This window comes from Sorex araneus, chromosome 3 (genome assembly GCF_027595985.1).
Source record: "Sorex araneus isolate mSorAra2 chromosome 3, mSorAra2.pri, whole genome shotgun sequence".
In the NCBI taxonomy this organism is placed as follows: Eukaryota; Metazoa; Chordata; class Mammalia; order Eulipotyphla; family Soricidae; genus Sorex; species Sorex araneus.
In genome coordinates, this window is record NC_073304.1 from 228,934,164 (window position 1) to 228,956,727 (window position 22,564).

Here is a 22,564-nt window from a genome sequence, read left to right on the forward strand (position 1 = left end):
TAGAAAGTGTGGAAAAGAGTGGATGAAAATTTTGGCCAAAAAGTACCAAAATGTAGGTGGTAAATGTTTGCTGGTGTTTCAAAACCAGCATTTGGAACATTTTAATCTATTGAGTCATTTACGGATGAAATGAAAGGACTTTGACACAGGATGGATAGAGTGACTGTTGGTGTAAGTGAGTGTTAGTAGGATGCAGGCATGAGTCAAATCCAGAGACTGGAGGGAAAACGTTGGGGGAGGTCACTCATAAAGCTAAAATTAGTTCGTCCTGACGCATCTTCGGTTGTCCTGGGGTTATTTATGAAGACTTACTGTTTTAGAAAATGTGAAAAACCTGGGGAGAAATGAATACCATACCTACAACTCACTTGCAGATGGTTCTGGACCAAATACTGGGAGACAGAGAGTGTGTGAGAAAAGGAGACAGCAAATGAAGTGAAAGGTAGCAACAGGGGAACCATCGGTGAAGACCGGAGTGGGGGGGTATGACATGTATCTTGCTGGTTTTCTGTAAACTTGGGATCATCCCCAAATAAAGTTCTCTCAATGTAATAAGAAGTATTTGGTGGGGGCTGGAGCAGTAGCACAGCGGGGAGGGCGTTTGTCTTGCATGCAGCCGACCCAGGTTCGATTCCCAGCATCCCATACGGATGAGCACCGCCAGGAGTAATTCCTGAGTGCAGAGCCAGGAGTAACTCCTGTGCATTGCCAGGTGTGACCCAAAAAACAACAACAACAAAAAGAAGTATTTGGTAAGAAGAAGCATTAGAGTGCTTCCCATTTGATTTTTATGGTTGGCAAAATGGACATTTTATGACAATTGATCCTTTATCTGTTCATATAGTCTTTGCTTATGTTGGGTGGCTTGGCATCTTCTCACTATTGATTTGTGAAAGCTACTTTAAAAACCTTTCTTCTGTCCTTTATTGCATTTCTTTCCCACTTTCTGGAGCCTTCTAAGTTTCTTTTTTCCGGAGCCTTCCTTTTTGAGCCTTGGTGACTGTTATAAAGACCAGTTTCTTTTTTTTTTTTCTTTTTGGGTCACACCCGGCAATGCACAGGGGTCATTCCTGGCTCATGCACTCAGGAATTACCCCTGGCGGTGCTCAGGGGACCACATGGGATGCTGGTACTTGAACCCGGGTCGGCCGCGTGCAAGGCAAACGCCCTACCCGCTGTGCTATCACTCCAGCCCAAGACCAGTTTCTTAAAATCAGAACCTAGTAACCTGGGAGAGGGCTTCAAGGCCTGAGCACATGGTTTGCGGATGGAGGCCCAGGTTCATTCCTGACACTGCCCGCTTAGGTGGGAAGGACACTCCTCTCCTGAGCTGTGCATCTGACTTCCTGGGGCCACATATTCCGTCCCACGTGGTACCAGGGCAGGAGGCTGACACTCTCCTAGTGCCTGGCGAACATTCAAACACTGCTTATGGGACCAAGAACTTCCTCATCTTTGGTCTCATTTTGTGCAACCCTTCCACTCACGCTCTCTTCTATCCCCTCCAAGTACTTCCTCTCTTGGGTGCCTAGGAGGACTTCAAAGGAGGGGACTTCTGCCTTTACTTCTCCGGAGATGGAACTCGGCCACCACACTTCGTGGTTATCACATAGCTGTGTGGGTGAAGTGTCTCCAGCCATGCCGTGGGATGTGGTCTGGAGAGATAAGGCCCATCTTCTTTCACTGTGCGTCATGTCTGGTCAGCAGCTGAGAATGGGTATTTTTGAGCTGTGCTTCCCTTTACTTATCGCTCTGTTCTGTGGGCTGGTCAGATGTCTTGCTCAGAGTTTTCCAGCAGGCCACGGGTAACTTACCCCTCACCTGGTCTGGATTGGCCCCAGAGCCCTGGTTCCACTTACCGCTGTCCTAACATCCAGGCTCATTTGTCCCAGAGCAGAGTCCATTATAGTGTCACCTCCTGCTATTGAGTCGAGGACCCTTGTCTGTCCCCTATTCAGATCAGATCCCATAAGGCATTACTGCTTCAGGGAAATGAAGAACTGCCACCTCATGTCCTGCATTTCCTTTGTTTTTTTTTTTCTTTTTCATTCACATCTGGTGATGCTCAGGGGTTACTCCTGGCTCTGCACTCAGGAATTACTCCTGGCGGTGCTTGAGGGACCCTATGGGATGCTGGGAATCGAACTCGGTCGGCTGCGTGCAAGGCAAACGCCCTCCCCGCTGTGCTATTGCTCCAGCCACCTCATGTCCTGTATTTTCATGTTCACAATGAATCCTGAGCTTGTTTGCCTTCATGGCCCTCGCCCGCTGGCCGGTGACGGTACAAATGCTGCCTATTGAGGAAACGGCTTCAGGTCAGGGTGGACATGGGCAATGAAACCAAAGAACACATTCAGATGCTGTGATCCTAGAGGAGGGAACTGAGAGAGAGACTGAGGCAGTGAGATGGAAAGATCAAACATCCACGCTTGATCCTTTCCTTAAGGTCCTTGAAGGAGTTGCTGGGGAACAAAGGATGACAGCAAAACAAGTGTCAAAGGGGGCTGGAGCGACAGCACAGCGGGGAGGGCGTTTGCCTTGCACGCGGCCAACCCGAGTTCGATTCCCAGCATCCCATAGGGTCGGTCCCCTGAGCACCGCCAGGAGTAATTCCTGAGTGCAGAGCCAGGAGTCACCCCTGTGCATTGCCGGGTGTGACCCAAAAAGCCTAAACAACAACAACAACAAAAACCCAAGTGTCCAAGTGCATTAAGTTGTGTGTGTCCCTCGTGGCACAGTCGATGCTGAAGAAAACCCCAGCATACGGGAAGTGTGGGGACTCCACAGGAACAGACAGAGGGGGCTTTGCAGTGCTAGGACAGTGGCGGGAAATGAAAGATGGCCCTCGGTATGTTTGAGGGAAGGTGGGGAGAGGGGTTTCCCCAAGGTGCGGTCTGTGCTGTGAACCCATGGAGAAGGTTTGAGGAGACAGGTGGACCATGAAGTAGGGGGTTCCAGGTTTCCCTGTGGGGAGCTGCCAAGGCAGACATGGTGGGGAGCACGGGTTCGAGGGGGGGGAAAATAACTGAGCTGGTTTGCAAAGAGCGTTTGGGGTCAGTGGGGTGACGATGCTTATTTGGGCGCAGTTTGTCGCCGGCAGCACTCACTGGCCTTGGCTGGCCAGCGGGACCCTGGAATCCTAAGGCCTGACCGTCCTGAGGTTAAATAAAGGTGGGATCAGAGAAAGCTTTGCTTTGCCACAATCAACTTCCCAGGATGGAAGGGAGTCAGGGACTCCAGCAGTGGGAGCTGTGGGGACCAGACGGGTTAAAAGGCCCTGCCAGGGGGACCTGAAGGGTGACCCACAAGCCTGGGGTTCCACTGGCAGCCCAAGTTCCCAGGGCGCCAGCCAGGAGCCACCACGAACACCAAGCCCGCAGTAGTCCCTGGGCACCTCCGGATGTAGCTAATAATAATTATTATTATCATACTATTATTATTATCAGTGGTGCGGAGAGAAGGTCCACCCACGGCCACCACGCCCTCCTGCCTCCCCTTCTAGAGCTCTTGCACAGGCATCTAGGTCTTTCAGCACCAGCGAGGTCCCCGGCGGCTGCTGCGTTTCCCCCCCCCTACTTCCCCCACCTCGCCCCAACTCCTACCGCCCACCCCCGCGCCGGGACAGCTGCCACCAAGCACAGAAGGGAAAGTCCGGAGAGCATTGGGCAGAGCAGCAGCGCTCGGGGCCGTGCGTCAGCCTGCGGCCGGGGCTGCAGCCGTGAGTCACCCGGAGCGCGCTTCTGCAGCCCACGGCCCCGCCGGACGCAGCCTCCGCGGGGGGCGCCTAGCCCCAGCTGCCCCGTGACCCGCCCGGGCAAGACGCAGGACCCAGGACTGCAAAGCGCCTGCAAAGGCAGCTGAGCGCTCGGGGCGTGGAGCACCGGGGCGGGCGGGGCTCCGCGGGACGGGGCTTGGTGCTTGGGGGCGGGGCATGGTCTGGAGGGCGGGGCCAGGGGCGGGGCGGGGCTGCAAGGCGTGGCCCGGCGCCCGGCGAGGGTAAGCACGGCCCGGGGGCGTGGTCTGTAAAGGGGGCGTGCCCCGGAGGGCGGGTGTTGCATGAAGGGGCGGGACACGGCGCCGGGGAGTGGCGTGAAACATAAGGAGAGGGGGCGTGCCTTCTATGGGGGCGTGGCTTAGGGCTTAGAGGCGGGGCCCGGCGCCTGGCTGAAGCAAGCGCGGTGTGGGGGCGTGGTCTGGGCGTGGTCTGCAAAGGGGGCGTGGCCCCGCGGGCGGGCGGGCGTTGTGCGGAGGGGTGGGACCCGGCGCGGGGCGCGTGGCGCAAGCGCGCAGAGCCGCTTGGGATGGCGTCCTGGGCATCTCTGGCCTAGCCGGTGAGGGCTGCGCAGTGGACCCGCCGGAACCCGGCTGGGCCGTCCTGATCGGGCAGTGGGGCCAGGGACGTGGACACGGGACGGCGGCGGCCGTGGCTGCAGGGACCACCGCGGGGGTGGGGGCTGGGTACCAGGGGACTTGGGTATGGGGTCTCGGGAGGGAATCCTCCAGCTCTCCGGCGGTTCCCGGGCACAAAAGACCAAGCAAGGGTGCCCAGAGCGGGGGATCCCCAACTCCGCCCCAGCGGGGGGCCCGGGTCCCTCCTGCATGGGGCTCAGCCCAGGGAGGAACTTAGGGACCACCCGCTGGCCAGGCGCACTTTGCCCCTCTGGGTTTGCCCCGCATGCTCCCATTTCGGGTGGGCACGGACCCCGCGGGTGGTGGGCAGCCCCCAGAAAGGACCTTGTTCTGCTTCTCCCCCCTGGGAGGCCGCAGGAAGCCGGCTGACCCTGCACAGCGCCTTTAAATAACGGGCGATAGCATCTCGCACACCACCCCCGGTTTAAACACCGTCTTTGTAAAACTCGCTGGGTGCGGATGCAGGAGGGCCCCCAGCGCCCTGGGCGTCAGGCCCCTTGGCGGAGCAGCGAGGGCGGGCCCGCCCGGTGAGGGGTCTGCAGGAGGGAGTCCGCAGCTTGGTTTTTGCCAGATGTGACACCCAGGATTTCAGCTGTCAGAAGAGCCATTGGTTTAACATTTCCCGTCACTGCGCCTATCATTAGACGGGACAAGTCTAGATGGTTAGAAAAAGTGTACTCAGGCCCAGAGAGAGTTGTTCTTTTTTTTTTTCCTCTTTCTTTCTTTCTTTCTTTCTTTCTTTCTTTCTTTCTTTCTTTCTTTCTTTCTTTCTTTCTTTCTTTCTTTCTTTCTTTCTTTCTTTCTTTCTTTCTTTCTTTCTTTCTTTCCTTTTTGGGTCACACCCGGTGATGCACAGGGGTTACTCCTGGCTCTGCACTCAGGAATTACTCCTGGCGATGCTCGGAGGACCCTATGGGATTCGGGAATCGAACCAGGGTTGGCAGCGTGCTAGGCAGACGCCCCACCCGCTGTGCTATCGCTCCAGCACATCCTTTTCCTTTTTCTAACGCAGAAAGCCTGATGGAGGGACAGCTCATCGGCCCGAAGGATAAAAGCTCCACACAAGAACATGTGAAAGGAAGAGACCTCTCCTTGTGACTCTGACTTCTGACATGATCTCCAGGGTGACATGACTCAGACACTAACGTGAAGCAGTAAACACATATTCGCACAATCAACCCTCCATCAAGTTACAGAAATAGCCGCAACTGCGTTCCTTGCCCTCGCAACAAAAGCCTTGAGGCACATTAGAAAGAGTGAGTCCCTGTCATGTGGCCCTGAGGAATCCATTCATAATTCTGTGATTGACGTGATTTTCAGGGAAAGAATGGCTTTTTATTTATTTATTTTTTTTGCTTTTTGGGTCACACCCAGCAATGCTCAGGGGTTACTCCTGGCTCTGCACTCAGGAATTACTCCTGGCAGGGGGACTATATGGGATGCTGGGAATCGAACCCAGGTTGACCACGTGCAAGGCAAACACCCTCCCTGCTGTGCTATTGCTCCAGATCCCCCAGTCATACTTTTATGGTCACTGCTACGTTTTGGTTTTTAGTTTTTTTGGGTTTTTTTTTTTTTTTTTGGCTTTTTGGGTCACACCTGGCGATGCTCAGGGGTTACTCCTGGCAGTGCATAGCAGACCATAGGGATACTGGGGATAGAACCTGGGACAGCCACATGCAAGGCAAATACCCTGCCCACTGTACTATCTCTCTGCCTCCCCCCTTTTTTTTTAATAAATGAGAGGAGTTGCATAAGATACAGAGGAATGCATTCCATTAATTTTTTTTTTTTAACTTTTGCAGCTACCCTCCCCAAGAAATAGATTGGAAATAGGAAAAGCAAATAGTAGTGGGGGCGGGGAGAGGGTGTCCTCTTAGAAACTGGTGATGGGGGGGTTATGTTCAAGGGAGAAATGCCACCTGGCCGTGGGGGACGGGAGTGCTCAGGTCGCCAAAACAGGGCTTCTGTCTTTAACTGTGCTTGTCTGGGGGCAGATGGAAATAGTGCATCACTCGGCGCAGACCCTGAAGACAGCTCTCGTTTCCAAGAACCCCGAGCTGGTGGCCCGGTACAAGCAGCTCGACGCCCGGGAGCGGTATCTGATGAACGACGCCTTCCAACAGCACAGCAACCTCTTCGCACCCATCACCTTGCACTCCCAGTCAGACTGGCTCACTTCCCACCCCGAGGACCCCCAAGACTTCGAACAGTTTTTCAGTGACCCTTACAGGAAGAAACCGTCTCCGGAGAAGCACCGGATTTATATACAGTGCATTGGTACCTATTGACCCTGGGCCACGTGTGCTTTTTTTTTTTTTTTTTTTGCCAGAGGGAGCCGGGGCTGTTGGTCTGATTCAGGTGGGTGGGCACCCTCTAGGGTCTTTTCCTGAGGTGGGAAACTTGGAGAATATTCTGTTTTCAAGTACGTATGGATGAGGGTGAAAGTCATAATCAGGAAATGTTGGTTGGGGGGATGGAGAGATAATTGTATAGCGAGGAAAGTGTTTCCCTTGCATGAGGCAGGTGCGGTTTAATCCCCGGTACCCCATCTGGTCCCCCAAGCCTGCCAGGTGTGATCCTGGAATGCAGAGGCAGGAGTAAGCACTGAGCACCGCCATAGGGGGCCCAAAAACTGAAAAAAAAAAAAAAGGTGGAGGGAAGAGTCAAAAGGTTGGGTTGCTCATTATGGACTGGAGTGAAAAGGATATCTGACTCTTTTTTGGGTGGGGGGGGTTTTGGGTCACACCCAGCGATGCACAGGGGTTACTCCTGGCTCTGCACTCAGGAATTACTCATGGCAGTGCTCAGGGGACCCTATGGGATGCTGGGAATCAAACCCGGGTCGGCCGCGTGCAAGGCAAATGCCCTCCCCGCTGTGCTGTCGCTCCAGCCCAATCTGACTTTTTTTTTTGTGTGTGGGGGGGGGTCACTCCTGGCTCTGCACTTAGGAATTACCCCTGGCAGTTCTCAGGGGACCATATGGGATGCTGGGAATCGAACCCGGGTCGGCCGCGTGCAAGGCAAACGCCCTCCCCGCTGTGCTGTTGCTCCAACCCCGCAATCTGATTCATTTTTATAAACTCTTTAATCCTGTTCCAGGATCTCTCGGGAACAACAATGTCAATGAAGACTATGTCCAGTGGCTCAAGAGTTACTGCGAAGCATTTTTCTGTGGCTTGACCGTCAAGCTCCTAGACTCTGTCCCCGTCTCCGAGACCCGCTGTTCCTTTCGCGTCAACGGCAGCACCCACAACCTGCAGATCCACGCGGGTGAGCAGGGCTTTGCCTCCGGGCCCAAGGGACTCGGCGCATCAGCGCCCACATTTAAGACATAACGTGTCTCTCCGTGTGAACAGGGCAGATCCTCCAGTTCTTGAAGAAGAAGAAGCCTCGCGATGCCTTCTGCATTGTGGGGATAACGATGATTGACCTTTATCCAAGAGATTCCTGGAATTTTGTCTTTGGACAGGCCTCTTTGACAGACGGTATTCTATTTTTTTTTTTTTTTTGACATTTGGCAGGGGTGGGAGGTGGGGGTCAAACCTTCCTCAATTTGAGAGCTTTTGAAGATGTTGAAATAGGGGGGATATTTGAAACAGCTATAATATGGCTGTTTAAGATGAGTATTTCCCATGCGGGGTGGAGTGTATTATCCAATAGTTTCCGGAGATCTGGGTTCCTTCTGTGGTCAGCTGTTCACTACGTACGTGGCCTGAAAGCATATGCGTCCCATATTTCACAGACTCCTTTTTGAGATAATTTACTAAAAGCGTCTATGTATAGGAAGTGGGCATCATGCCTCGCACACATAGAGGTATATAAAACAGCTGTGAAGGGACTGGAGTGATAATACATCAGGTATAGCATTCCGTTGCTCATCGATTTACTTGAGCGGGCACCAGTCACGTCTCCATTGTGAGACTTGTTACTGTTTTTGGCATATTGAATACGCCATGGGTAGTTTACCAGGCTCTGCCATGTGGGCAGGATACTCTCGGTAGCTTGCCGGGCTCTCTGAGAGGGATGGAGGAATTGAACCCGGGTTGGCCTCGTGCAAGGCAAACGCCCTACCTGCTATGCTATTGCTCCAGTCCAAAAAGCGGAAAAAAAAAAAAGCAGTTTGCATGATTATTAGCAGGAAGTATTTTTCACCAAAGACGTTTTGTAGTGAAGTATGCCCACTCGTGTCTGGCAAAAGAGGTCCCTTACAACCCATGAATAGATTTGTATTTTTCTTGACTTCTAGAATATGCTCCCTAAATTTCAATTGTCAGGGCTGGAGCAACAGCACAGTGGGTAGGGCGTTTGCCTTGCACGCAACTGACACGGTTCGATTCCCAGCATTCCATATGGTCCCCGAGCACTGCCAGTGGGTAATTCCTGAGTGCAGAGCCAGGAGTGACCCCTGTGCATCGCCAGGTGTGACCCAAAAAGCGGAAAATAACTAACTAAATAAATAAATAAATTTCAAGTGTCACTTGACACTTGCCAAGGGTGGGCCAAAGAGCCTTCTTTTAAAATCAATTAGATTGGGGCTGGAGCGATAGTACAGCAGGTAGGGCGTTTGCCTTGCACGCAGCAGACCTGGGTTCGATCCCTGACATCCCTTATGGTTCCTCAAGCACCACCAGGAGTAATTCCTGAGTGTCGAACCAGGAGTAACCCCTGAGCATCGCTGGGTATGACCCAAAATGCTATATATATATATATATATATATATATATATATATATATATATATATGATGTATGTAAAGAACATATATATATATATATCAGTTGGATGAGTTCATTTTCATTACCCCAAATTTCTTGTTACTTTCGTTTTTCTGTCCACACCCAGTGGTGCTCAGGGCTTACTCCTGGGCCTGTGCTCCGAGATCATCCCTGCAGGGCTTGGTGAGTGAGGGTGGGGGACCAAAGCGCGGTCAGCTGTGTGCAAGGCAAGTGCCTTACCCCCTGTACCTCTCTCTGGCCCCTCCTTGTCATTTTCAAATAGGCGAGGCCTGAGTGCAAGTGTCAGCGGCGGAGTGAGGGTCGGGGAGCCCTGAGGGTAACTGGCAGCACAGGAAGTCCGTGACGGGGTGTTCCGTCGGGCCGGGGGCCCAGCCACTTAGGAGAGGTGCGGGCTGTGAACAGGGGAGGCGGGAAGGGGTGCTGCGGCCCCAAGACCCGGTTCCCCAGGGGCCAGAGAAATGGCACCGGAAGTCGATTGCTTGCCTGCACGCTTGCCCCTGGCTCTGCACTCTGGTCACTCCTGGCAGGCTCGGGGGTCATCGTGGTGACGGGGATCAGACTCAGGGCAGTGGGCTGTGTGTGCTGAGCTGCCATCCTGGATTGCTCTTTTTTTTTTTTTTTTCTTTTTGGGCCATACCCGGCGGTGCTCAGGGGTTACTCCTGGCTCTGCTCTCAGGAATCACTCCTGGCGGTGCTCGGTTTGGGACTCGATGGGGTGCCGGGGAATGGAACTCGGGTCCACCATGTGCCAGGCAAATGCCCTCCCTGCTGTCCTATGGCTCCATAGCTCCCCGCCCCCGCCCACCGTGTTGTTAAAGAGAAAACCCTCTGAGAATCTGTCTCACATGGGGGTCCCCGGCCCTGGTTTTGCAGGCGTGGGCATATTCAGCTTTGCCAGGTACTGCAGTGATTTCTACAGCTCCCGCTACGAGGGCAAAGTGAAGAGGTCACAGAAAATTTCCCCCGGCGACTATTCTGTTTTTGATAACTATTACCTTCCCGAAGTGACCAGTGTCCTTCTGCTCCGCTCCTGTAAGGTAAGGGTGTGTGTGTGTGTGTGTGTGTGTGTGTGTGTGTGTGTGTGTGTGTGTGTGTGTGTGTGTGTGTGTGTGTGTGTGTTGCCTTGCACACGGCCGACCTGGGTTCAATCCCTGATATCCCATATGGTCCCTTGAAAAACACCAGGAGTGATTCCTGAGTGCAGAGCCAGGAGCAACCCCTGAGCATCGCCCGGTATGACCTCCCCCAAAAAAACCACCAAGTTATTCACGATTGAGTTTCTGGTGTACAGTATTCCAACAGGTAAGCGGTTTAAGACAGCCGATGGGAGAATGAAAAAGAAAAAGAAAATTAGATTTAAAAAAAAAAATTTTTTTTTGTTCCGGAAATGAGAGATCAGCACCCTGAAGGTCACATCGTAAGTGTGTCTCACTTCCGGGTGTGTACTGTGTGTGGGCGGGACTGTCCGTAAGAGCAGAGGCCCAAAGGGTGGGCGGCATTAGCAGTTTCCGTTTGTCCCGGACCCTCCCGTTGTCCTCACCTGTAACTTCATTCCTGAGCGCGGGCTCCAGCAGGTCCTACACAGATGCTCTCCTGTCGGGGGGCTCCGGGCGCCCTCCACCGTTAGCCCTGCCCCCACCCCGCTCTCCTGTCCCCAGAGCCGGCAGCGAAGGTCCATTGGCATGAGGCCGTGCATCAGCACCCATTCTCATATTCCGTTTCCCCAGTGCCTTTCGTCACTCCCTGCTTCCGCCTCACCTGGGTCCTCATGACCCGGCTGAGCTGCGCGGACAACCCCCTCCCCCCCCCCCCCCCCCCCCCGACTCTGCCCTTGGTACTGTGGGAAGGGACTTGGGGACTTGTGAGTCATAAGAAGCAGGTGATCCTGCAGAAAGCCCTCCCTCATTCCTCCCTCCCCCCCAGGCGTCATCATGGAGGGGAGGGTGACCCGGGCAGCTCGAGACAGAGGCAGCACTGCCCCCAAACCCTCCCCAGGACCGAGACCACCTGCCAGAAGGACAGTCGAGAAATGGTTCCCAGTCCAGGGGAAGTAATTAAGCTTAAGAAGGAAGACCAGGCCTGGAACAATAATGGCACGGCAGGGAGGGCGTTTGCCTTGCACACGGCCGACCTGGGTTCGATCCCAGATATCCTGTATGGATCCTTGAGCACTGCTAGGAGTGATTCCTGAGTGCAGAGCCAGGAGTCAACTCTGAGCATCACCTGTGTGTGACCCGACCCCTTGCCCCCCACCCCCCCCCCCCGCAAAAAAAAAAAAAAGAAGGTCTTTTTCTTTCTTTTTTTTTTTAAATAAGAAGTTTATTTAAACAAGATGTTCAACTTGAAGGGAAAACTATCTAGGATTTCTTTCTTTCTTTTAGAGTGATTGATTTATCCCTACTTAACAGCAGATTGCCCTCCACATAACAGCTACGCATAAAAGAGTTATGAAATTGTCCTTGGTTTTATAGTGATAAATGAAAAACAGTAAAATTCTCCAGTCATACATGATATGTAGGAATTTTCATGTGTGTTTTGTGCGTGTGTGTGTGTGTGTGTGTGTGTGTGCTGGGAAAGGTAGACTGGTGGAGGGATGGGTGTTGGAACATTGTATGACTGTGACCCAGTCATGAACAGCTTTGTAAGGGTCTGTCTCACAGTGATTCAATTACAAATATATACACATATATATATATATATATATATATTTTTTTTTTTTTTTAAATGAAAGAAGGCCGCTAGGCCTTTGAGGAAACAAGGGTTTCATTATTTGTTTATTTGGGTTTGGGGGCCATACCTAGCAGTGCTCTGGGCTTACTCCTGGCTCTTTGCTCAGGGCTGGAGTGGAGGGATGGGAGTGCAACCGTTTGGGGTGCAGGGGATGCGCCTCCAGCCAGCCTCGTGCCAGGCCAGTGCTCTCCTGTTTGAGACCTGAGGGGCTGGAGCGATAGCACAGCGGGGAGGGCGTTTGCCTTGCATGCGGCCGGCATGGGTTCAATTCCCAGCATCCCACAGGGTCCCCGAGCACTGCCAGGAGTAACCCCTGAGCATTGCCGGATTCACCCAAGAAGAAGAAAGGAAATGTTTTCCGAGAGAGCAAGTGAGCAGCGCCCGGGCGTCCTTGGCGTGGTGGCGAGGCCGTGCGGTGGCTGTCTTGCAGACCTTGACGCACGAGATCGGACACATCTTCGGGCTCCGACACTGCCAGTGGCTGGCCTGCCTCATGCAGGGCTCCAACCACCTGGAGGAGGCCGACAGGCGCCCCCCAAACCTGTGCCCCATCTGTCTGCGCAAGCTGCAGTGCGCCCTGGGCTTCCGCATCGTGGAGAGATACGAGGTGAGCGGGGGGCGGGCGGGGGGCTCCGAGGGGAAGGGGCCCTGCAGGCAGCAGCCCCCCCCCCTTTCTGCCAGGCCGCCGCGGAGCAGGGCCTTCGCCGAGGGCGTCAATCAGAGACAGGCGGGGAAACGCTCCTCCTCACACCCTGGGTGCTGGTGTGTGCAGGGAGAGCTGGTGTGGGGCGCGGGGCCAGCGGCCAGTGTCCGGTCAGCGGGGGCAAGAGGAGAGAGGCCGCGCGGGGTGAAGTGCGTCTTTCACAGTCTCGGAGGGGACTTACCTTTCCAGATGTGTGCAGAGCCCACTCCCACCCGCACATCACAGACACGCACATGTGCACGAGCGCGCGCACACACACACACACACACACACACTCCCATGTCTGACCTGAGGGCATTCAGTGCACATACACATAGGCACAGACACAAAAACACACACAGATACAGACACAGACACACACAGACACAGACAGACACAGACACACACAGACACACAGACACATGCACAGACACACACAGACACACAGACACATGCACAGACACACACAGACACACATAGACACATACACAGACACACATAGACACATACACAGACACACACAGACACAGATATACAGACACACACACATAGATACATACACAGACACACACAGACACACAGACACAGACACACACATAGACACATATACACGCAGACACACACAGACACACATAGACACATACACAGACACATACACAGACACACACAGACACAGACACACACAGACACACATAGACACACAGATACGCAGACACACAGAGACACAGACACACAGACACAAACACACACACACATAGACACACATACAGACACACACAGACACAGACACACATAGATACACACACATAGACACACATAGACACAGACACACAGACACACACAGACACACACATAGACACATACAGACACACAGACACACACAAACACACACAGACACACACACAAATACATACTCATGTCCACCGTAAGGGCATTCAGTGCACACACACGCGCACACACACAGACACACACAGATACACACAGGCACACACAAAGACACAGACACACTGACACACACAGACACACACATGGATGCACGCACACACACAGACACGGTTCCGCCCAAGACGTTCAGCAGGCGGGGGAGAAGGTCTGCGCACCCCGAGGGCACACCCCAGGGAGAACTGAGCGGGCAGGAGGCGTCTCTCCTTCACTTGTCACCGTTTTTCACGGTCCGGTGGCCGTGCTCACTTGCCACCGCAAGTGTGTTTCATGTGTTTAATGCCTGTAGCGCCCTTATCGAATGGGACATCCGCGTGGGCTGGTGTGCGCGCTGATTGGGTGACCTACTTAGACGCCGCTGCTCTCTCGCCTACGGGGCTTCCCCTTGATTTTTTTCTTTTTTATTGACTCACTGTGAGATACACAGTTACAGAGCTGTTCCTGATTGGCTCTCAGTCATACAATGTTCCAGCACGTCCCTCCACCACCGGCCAGTGTGCAGTTCCCACCACCACTGTCCCCAGTCTCCCTCCGGACACCCTGCGCCATGCCCTTGTCAAACGCCGCCTCTGTTTTTTATTGCTGTTGTTTTGGTTTTGCTTTTTGGGAGTCACACCAGGCGATGCTCAGGGGTTACTCCTGACTCTGCACTCAGGAATCACTCCCGGCAGTGCTCGGGGGACCCTATGGGATGCCGGGGAATTGCACCTGGGCTGTCTGCGTGCAGGGCAAACGCCCTCCCCGCTGTGCTGTCGCTCAGGCCCCTGACCGCCCCCGTGACTTCTGTGTCTCCAGGCGCTGGCGCGGTGGATTGATGATGAGCCGGCCGGGACCCGGGGCCTTGTCACCTCCAAGCCCAGCAGTGAGAATAACCCACGCTTGCCGAAACCCGTGGAAGCCTTTAAGGAGTGGAGAGAGTGGATAAGAAAATGCCTGGCTATTCTCCAGAAAGAACCTTCGAACGTGACTCATTAAAGCTAACACTTGTCCGTCCGCTTTGAGTGGGGCGGAAGGCTTTATCAGAGTCGTTCGCTAAGTGTGCACTGTATCAGACACGGCCGGGCCTTCACACTCCTGTGAGTGGCATTCAACGGAATTTATTTAATTTATTACAGAGGAGGGATACTACAGCGGCTGGGGCGTTTGCCTTGCATGTGGCCAGACCAGGTTCAATCCCCAGCACCCCCGAGCACCGCCAGGAGTGATTCCTGAGTGCAGAGCCAGGAGGAACCCTTGAGCAGCATTGCTGGTGTGACCTAAAAAGTGAAAAAAAAACAAAATTATTTTGGTGTTTCGGCCACACTTGGCAGTGCTCAGGGGTGCTCCTGGCCTTGCACTCGGGGATCCACTGCTGGTGGTGCTTGGGAGACCACATGGGGTGCCAGGGATCGAACCCCAGTCAGCTGTATGCAAGGCAAGTGCTCTGTATGCTGGGAATCGAACCCGGGTCGGCCGCGTGCAAGGCAAATGCCCTACCCGCTGTGCTATCGCTCCAGCCCCCCTCACTGGCACTGTTGCTGCAGACTCAGGCCATTCCTGCTTTGCCCAGGGAAGCACTGACCTCGGCAGGGGGAGGTGGGGGGGGGAGGTCAGTGGGTCCGTTACTGTCCCCGAGGTCGTGCTATCTGCTGTGGCCTGTCATGGCAGTGGCCATCCGTGGGGGGTGGATGAAGGGAGTTGAAAATCTCTGCGTTGCGGCTGGAGCGAAAGCACAGTGGGTGGAGCGTTGGCCCTGCATGCGGCCGACCCGGGTCCGATTCCCAGAATCCCATAGGGTCCCCCGAGCACCTTCAGGAGTGATTCCTGAGTGCAGAGCCAGGAGGAACCCCTGAGCATTGCCGGGTGTGACCCGAAAAAGAAAAAAAAAAGAAAGAAAATCTCCGCGTCCACTCACCACTTCCGTTGACCCTGTGAATCCCAGAAGTGCAGTGGACTTGGCGGTGGCGAGAAGGTGGCCTGTCCCATGTGGCCATGGCACTTGGAGGGTGAGACTCAGAGGGCAAGGCCTGTGGTGTGCCGGGCCTCAAGTCTCGCCCTCGGCGGGGGCTGTGCACTGAGCCGACCCTTTCCTTCCTGCTCCCGCTCCATCCAGCCCCCCTCGAGGCCAGCTGGAAAATGCCGGGGCCCCCACTGAAACCCAGTGGCGCGGGCACCCTTGGTCACTCTGATGCCACCCGGCCACCTCGGCCACTCAGGGTGGCCGACTGAGAGTCTCACAAGCAGCGAAACTGGAAGGGGGTGGCCATCAGGTCCGCCCAGTGGCCATCTGGGTTGGTGGACAGCGTTTTCACAGGGAAAGGAAAGGGGGGGAAGGAGGGGTAGGAAACGCCACCCCCCCATGCACACACCGGAAGTGGGTCCCTCCAGACAAACTCCATCTTATCGACAAACCCCAGCAAAATCAGGGGCAGGCTAGGGGGACAATGGCCAAATGAGGAGGCCTGTCCTTGCCTTGGGGCCTCAGGGGGTGGGGTAAACGCGACAGGCTTTGAGACCAGGACGCTGGTGGGTGTCTGACACCCGATGCTCCCGATCGCTCCCCGCCCTGCTGGCTCCAGGGGCTCCGGCCTGACCCGCCGTGGGTGCTGGGGTCCCCGTGGCTTGGCAGAGGCCGTTGGTACCTGCCTTGCCCGGGAGAGACCGGTTTTGATCCCCTGGGTGGGCTGGAGCCAGCCCCGCTGTGTGTTAACAGGTTTCCCATCTGGGGGGAGACACACGTGCGTGTATGGATCTGACTCGGGGACCGTTTCTTTGGGATTAATGAATAAAAAGGGGCTGGAGCAATAGCACAGTGGGGAGGGCGTTTGCCTTGCACGCAGCCGACCCGGGTTCGATTTCCAGCACCCCATAGGGTCCCCTGAGCACCACCAGGAGGAATTCCTGAGTGCAGAGCCAGGAGTAACCTCTGTGCATTGCCAGATGTGCCCCCCCCCACAAAAAAGAAGCAAACAGAAAGGAAAGGAAAGGGGAAAGGACGGTTATTCCCCGGCCCTGGGTTTGGGGTGTTCAGAGGCAGCTGCTGCTTGGGAACTGAGCAGGAATCCAAGCGCACTTTACGGCGGGCAGAGGAAAAACCTGTTTTATTTCCTGAACACACGAGGAAACCCAGGGTCCGAGAGAGGCTCCGAGTCCTGCCCCTGGAAGCAGAGAGCCCTGCCCGGGACTGGACACTGCGGGGCCCAGCGTCTGTCCCCGCCCAGGCCAGACCCTGCGGGGCCCAGCGCCCGTTCCCTGTCCAGGCCGGACCCTGCGGGGCCCAGCGCCCGTTCCCTGCCCGGGACTGGACACTGCCCGGACACTGCGAGGCCCAGGCCCTGCCCAGGCCGGACACTGCGGGGCCCTGCCCGGCAGGAAGCGGCGGGGCCGGGCGGGCGCCGGGCGGAGGCGGCCACCGCGCGGGCAGCGGGCAGCGGGGACCGCGCGCCGTGGACGCGGGTAAGGCGGGCGCGGCGGCCGCGCGGGGGCGCTCCGGAGTCGGGGTCGGGGTCGTGCGCGGGACCGGGCGCGGGGCTGCAGGTGGGTGGCGGTGGGGGTCGCGTCCAGCCCCGCCCCGCCCCGCCCCGCGCCGGGGCCTCCCTCCCTCTGCTCAGTGGCCGCTAGGAGGAGCGGCGGAGGCGAGCTTGGCGGACGCAGCCTGGCCCGCCCGGCGGGGTTTCCCCGCGAGGGGGGCGGACAGCCGGGCTTGGGGGCGCGGCCACCCCCAGAAGGCCGCGGGGGCGGAGGTTTGGGGGGCTCCGCACCCACGCCTGGCCCCACCCTGCGCGCACACCGGAAGGCTTTTTACTGATTGACTTAAAAAATAAAAGTTGGGGGCCACCCCGGTGGCAGTGCTCAGGGTGTCCACCTGGCTCTGGGCTCAGGGTATGGGGGGGTGGGCGACTGGCCACGCCGCCTTGGAGAGCGTCTGGGGGGTTTCCATGTCCACCAGCTGGAGGGGGGCTGCCCCTTCCCTGGTCTCTCCGAGACGCCCGTGCTGGCCTCCCTGGGCAGTGCCCCCAGGAGCAGGGACCTTGGTCGGAGACGCTGACCTTTCTATGAACTCCCACCCTGCTCCAGTGCATCCTCCTTCCGGGGTGCTTGTGGGGGGCCGGGGTGTTTGGGTTTGCATTTATTGGGGTCCTAGCTCACCCTTCGAAGCCGAGTGATCTGCAGTCGCCGTTGGGCTGGGCTGGTGGCCCCTTTGAGGGGGGGACACTGCTCCCACACAAACTATATTTGTACATGCATGTGTGTGTGTGTGTGTGTGTGTGTGTGTGTGGTGATGGGAGAGGCACACCCAGTGCTGCTCAGGCTTCCTCCAGGCTCTGTGCTCAGGGGTCAGTCCCGCAGAGACTGGGGGACCCTATGGGATGCCCCGCCTGGAACCTGGTCCGCCAGGGACAAGCCCACGCCCTCCCCACTGCTAGCCCCTCCTTTGATAAGTTTTGTGTTCCTCTCTCTGGCCCCCGTGCGAAGGCTAAGGACGCCCGCCACAGTTCCTCTGACTCTGAGTGGTTTGTACGACGGGGCGGGTGGGTGTTTCTGGCCCTCTCCTCCAGTGGCTGAAGGTCTCGAGTCTCCTGCAAAGGCGTTTTCAGTTTTGTTGGCGCAGAGCCAGGACGTGTCAGTTGTGTGGACATTGCAGGGGGTGGGGTGGGAGGGTGGCTGTGTCCGGTGAGACCCGCCGCCCACACCCAGCCACGCCCCAGGTACAGTCCTTTCTGCGTGGAGGTCACGAGATGCAGAACTCAAATCACACCTAAGCGCTCATCTTTGCACATGATCACCCAAGGAAGCACGGGCATCTACTTCCCACCTCTGGCTGTCCAAGGGGGGCTCAGCACCAGGGAAATCACAAATCGCAATTGACATCCGTTGCTGAGAGAGAGAGAGAGAGACAGAGAGAGACAGAGAGAGAGACAGAGAGAGAGACAGAGACAGAGGAGACAGAGACAGAGAGAGTTGATGGAGTTGATGGAAAAGTATTTGTTATCACTAAGACTTTTTAAAATTTATTTATTTAATTTTTTGGGGGGGTCACACCCAGCAATGCACAGGGGTCACTCCTGGCTCATGCACTCAGGAATCACCCCTGGCGGTGCTCAGGGGACCGTATGGGATGCTGGGATTTGAACCCGGGTTGGCCGCGTGCAAGGCAAATGCCCTACCCGCTGTACTCCAGCCCCAAGACTTTTTTTTTTTAAGGCATAAAAAATTGGGGCTGGAGCGATAGCACAGCGGGTAGGGCGTTTGCCTTGCACTCGGCTGACCTGGGTTCGATTCCCAGCATCCCATATGGTCCCCCGAGCACCGCCCGGGGTGATTTCTGAGTGCAGAGCCAGGAGTAACCCCTGAGCGTCGTCGGGTGTGACCCCCCCCAAAAAAAGCATAAAAAATAGCTGACCAAACTTCACTCTTCAAGCCCGTGTTCTCTTGCTTGCTTCTCTGTTTCTTTGCTTATTTCCATTCTGCAGAAGCCCGTGTTCTCCCTCAAACCTGTACCTCTCCCTCTCTCTCCCCTCACATCTTTCTAAATAAATCTCAATAAAAACTTTCTTGCTTCACCCCCCCCCAAAAAAAAAATTAAATAAGTAAATTGCTGAAAATAGGTAAAGACAGAACAGAATCTGCTGCCTGGATGGTGGGACCCCCCGGGCCTGGCCTGCACAGCGCGTGCCCTGATTGCTGTGTTCTTCCTTCAGCTGACCTTCCCGGGGGGCCGGGCACAGCGCGGCCAGGCCCCCTGCTGGCTCGGCGTGGGCCCGCCGGCTGGGAACACAATGCTCCCCAGTGTTCACGGCCCAGCGTGTCGCCGCAGCCTCAGTGAGGCTTGAACTGTAATCATAACTCGATACTTTCCCCCCCACCCTTTTGCTCTTATGTAATAATTTTTAAAAGTCAGTGAAACATGAAATACTCCCTCGTTCACACGGCAGTGTTTCTAGGCGGGAGAGGCACACGGGAAGGTCAGTGAGCTCCATCTCACGTCAGGGAGAGACGCCCGTGGCGCTGGAAACAGTGTTTGGGCCGGAGGTGACTGCGGGTTCCAGCTCTCTGGGAAACGGGGCGGGGGGTTGCCCCAAAATTAAGAATAGAAGGGCCAGGACAATTGTATAGCGGGTAAGGCACTTGCCTCGCATGCAGCCAACCTGGGTTTGATCCCTGGCACCCATACGGCCCCCCAAGTCCCACCAGGTATGATCCCTGAGCACAGCCAGGTACGACCACCCCCTGCCCATCCCCGAGCTTCCAGATGAGCCAACTCCCGCTTCTTTTTATTTTTATTTTATTTTATTTTTTTGGGTCACACTGGCAATGCACAGGGGTTGCTCCTGGCTCTGCACTCAGGAATTACTCCTGGTGGTGCTCGGGGGACCCTATGGGATGCTGGGAATCGAACCCGGGTCGGCCCCATGCAAGGCAAACGCCCTCCCCGCTGTGCTATCGCTCCAGCCCCAACTTCCGCTTCTTGACCTCCATCCCCACAACCTGAAAACACTCCTTCGTGGAGATTGGGAGGCACACCTGCTCATTGTAGCTCTCAGGACACGCGCCGGGACATGGAAACACCCCAGGTGGAACCCGATGAATGACAAGTCACGGTCTGCAGCGGTCAGGAAAGATGGAATCACGCAGTTCACTGCAATGCGGATGGAACTGCAGGGCACGGGGTGGGGAGTAATTAGTCAGAGAGACGAGGACAAGAGCCAAATCACCTCCTCCATGTTCTTGAGAGAAACAAAGCAGGATGGAAGGAGGGCAAGCCCTGCTTTGGATGAGAGCACTGGTTCCTGAGCACTGTGAAGAAGTGGGTTAAAGGCACCATCAGGTGAGTGTGTGTTGGGGGGGAAGGGGGTTTCTTGAGTGCTTTGGTGCTGATGAGGTGCAGTGACTTTACACACCCGAACCATCAGGGTAAGAAATTATCTGCCGCCTCACACCTGGAGACCAGAGAAGGAGGACTGAGAACCGCTCTGTGGTCAGCCTGAAGGCATCGATCACGTGTGCTCTGGGGTGGCCTGATGGGGAACATGTCTGCGGGCGGGGGGGCACTGCGAGGGGACAGTGCTAAGGGGAGGATGTGTGGGGCAGAGGCCTGTGTTTCTTTTCTTTTTTCTTATTTTATTTTATTGAATCACCGTGAGATAGTCACAAGCTTTCATGTTTGGGTTACAATCTCACAATGATCAAACACCCATCCCTCCACCAGTGCACATTCCCCACCACCAATATCCCGGGTATACCCTCCCCTTTCCCACCCTCCCCCTGCCTCCATGGCAGACAGTATTCCCCATACTCTCTCTGTCTCTCTCTCCTTTTGGGCAACATGGCTTGCAACACAGACACTGAGAGGTTATCATGTTTGGTCCATTATCTACCTTCAGGCCTGTGTTTCTTTTATTTTTAATTTATTTTTAATTTTTTAAATTTTTCTTTTATAAAGTAGCTCACAATATTTCACTGCATTTTTTTTTTTTTTTGCTTTTTGGGTCACACCCAGCGATGCTCAGGGGTTACTCCTGGCTTTGCACTCAGGAATTACTCCTGGCGGTGCTCAGGGGACCCTATGGGATGCCGGGGATCAAACCCAGGTCAGTCGCGTGCAAGGCGAACGCCCTACCCGCTGTGCTATCACTCTGGCCCCTATTTCATTGCATTTAATATTCAAACACCAATCCCTCCACCATAACACCTTCCCACCACCCTATTTCGGGTGTTTCCATCCCAAACCCAAATCCCTGCCCCAAAGCAGGACCGAAATAATATATTTTGTATGGATTGTTATGAAAACCCACTGAAAATGCTACAAAAAAAGTTTCATGAAGGAGAAGAGTGTGAAGACTGTTGTATTTCACCCAGGGGCCATTAAGCCCTTCTATAAGAGATCACTAACATGTTGTTAAAGGTTGAGCCTTGTGATATATATATATATATATATATATACACACACACACATATATACATACATATATATAACACGTATATATGCTAAAGAATGTATATTTCCCTCTAAGATTGCTTGCCGAACCGCTGGGGTAATCTTGGGGTACGGGTAGGGTGTGTGGTTTGAAGAATCGTGTGGCCATCAATGTGGCCGTGGCTGCGCAGCCCAGAAATAGATTTCCTCATGGGTGATGCTCTGCGCGAGCGTGTGGAGGGTGGCCGTGAGCATGGCGGCGGCTGGGCTGGGTTCTGGAGGTTTGCGGCTGCGGGGGCTGAGTCCCTTGGGGCGGGGCGGGGTCTCTCCCGCCCCCCTCAGGGCGCCCTGAGTGGAACAACCTGGTTCGGGGTCCGGTGGCATGGCTATGGCGAGCGTCATGTTATGCTCCCTTCTGGGAAAGGCCGACGTGTGACCTCAGGACTGTTTCTAAGAAACCCCGTGAAGGCCTTTGTGACCTGAATCTTGGGAGGACTTAGCCCGGGATGGTCACACCCACGCCAGCTGGCTCACCTCAAGCCTGCTTTGGAGCCTGAGCGTGTCCGTCCGATGTGAGCTTCGTAAGCGTCACTGCGTGGCTTCCGAAAGGACAGTGGTGAGGGGCAGGCTGGAGGGAAGCGGCTTCAGCGTGCCAGGGGCCAACCTGGTGAGGTGACATTCGTGGGGACCCGCGAAGAGGGTACAGCTGGCTCCGGCGCTGTCCGTCCAGCAGCCGGGAAAAGCAGCGAGGTTCTGGATGAATCTAGAAAGTCGGGGGCTGGAGCGATAGCACAGCGGGAAGGGCGTTTGCCTTGCACTCGGCCGAACCGGGTTCGAATCCCAGCATCCCATAGGGTCCCCTGAGCACCGCCAGGAGTAATTCTTGAGTGCAGAGCCAGGAGTAACCCCTGTGCATCGCCAGGTGTGACCCAAAAAGAAAAAAAAAAGTCGGGCCACGGGCGTTTGTGGAGGAGGATCCACATTCCACCGGGGTCGGGCTCTGCAGGATTAACCTGCGGACGTCTAGTTGGTCCTCGGCGTCCAAGTGAACACTTGGAACAGGGGTTAGAGAAGGAGCTGGGGTGCCTGTTGAATTCTAGGGGAGTCAGTGGGCAGGAGAATTCGAGTGCTGGTGCTTTTCTTAATTTACGGGAATGGTTTATCC

At 55.3% G+C, this 22,564-nt stretch overlaps 2 protein-coding genes across 3 annotated transcripts in view; both read left to right on the top strand.

Annotated features, from left to right (window-relative positions):
- Positions 1 to 4,214: 4,214 nt before the first annotated feature.
- On the top strand, positions 4,215 to 14,529 carry AMZ2 (archaelysin family metallopeptidase 2). Of its 2 annotated transcripts, none has more exons than XM_055131056.1 (8): positions 4,215 to 4,331; positions 5,423 to 5,666; positions 6,408 to 6,690; positions 7,513 to 7,683; positions 7,770 to 7,898; positions 10,022 to 10,185; positions 12,309 to 12,485; positions 14,298 to 14,529. In XM_055131056.1, the coding sequence occupies exons 3-8, from the start codon at positions 6,408 to 6,410 to the stop codon at positions 14,475 to 14,477; spliced, it is 1,104 nt and encodes a 367-aa protein (XP_054987031.1). In that variant the 5' UTR covers positions 4,215 to 4,331; positions 5,423 to 5,666; the 3' UTR covers positions 14,478 to 14,529. The 2 variants fall into 2 exon arrangements, with proteins under 2 accessions (XP_054987031.1, XP_054987032.1); XM_055131057.1 differs by having other exon boundaries at positions 4,321 to 4,447.
- Positions 14,530 to 15,088: 559 nt separating this feature from the next.
- Positions 15,089 to 22,564, top strand: part of LOC129403538 (arylsulfatase G-like) — a 99,760-nt gene continuing 92,284 nt past the window's right edge. The window contains exon 1 of the mRNA XM_055132271.1: positions 15,089 to 16,937. The gene's annotated coding sequence lies outside the window, so the exon portion shown is untranslated. The remainder of the gene's footprint in view (positions 16,938 to 22,564) is intronic.

Coding starts and splice junctions, on each gene's coding strand:
- AMZ2 (XM_055131056.1), top strand. CDS start 6,408: ATGGAAATAGTGCATCACTCGGCGCAGACCCTGAAGACAGCTCTCGTT. Junction 7,899..10,021: donor ACAGGCCTCTTTGACAGACG/GTATTCTATTTT, acceptor CTGGTTTTGCAG/GCGTGGGCATATTCAGCTTT. Junction 10,186..12,308: donor TTCTGCTCCGCTCCTGTAAG/GTAAGGGTGTGT, acceptor GCTGTCTTGCAG/ACCTTGACGCACGAGATCGG.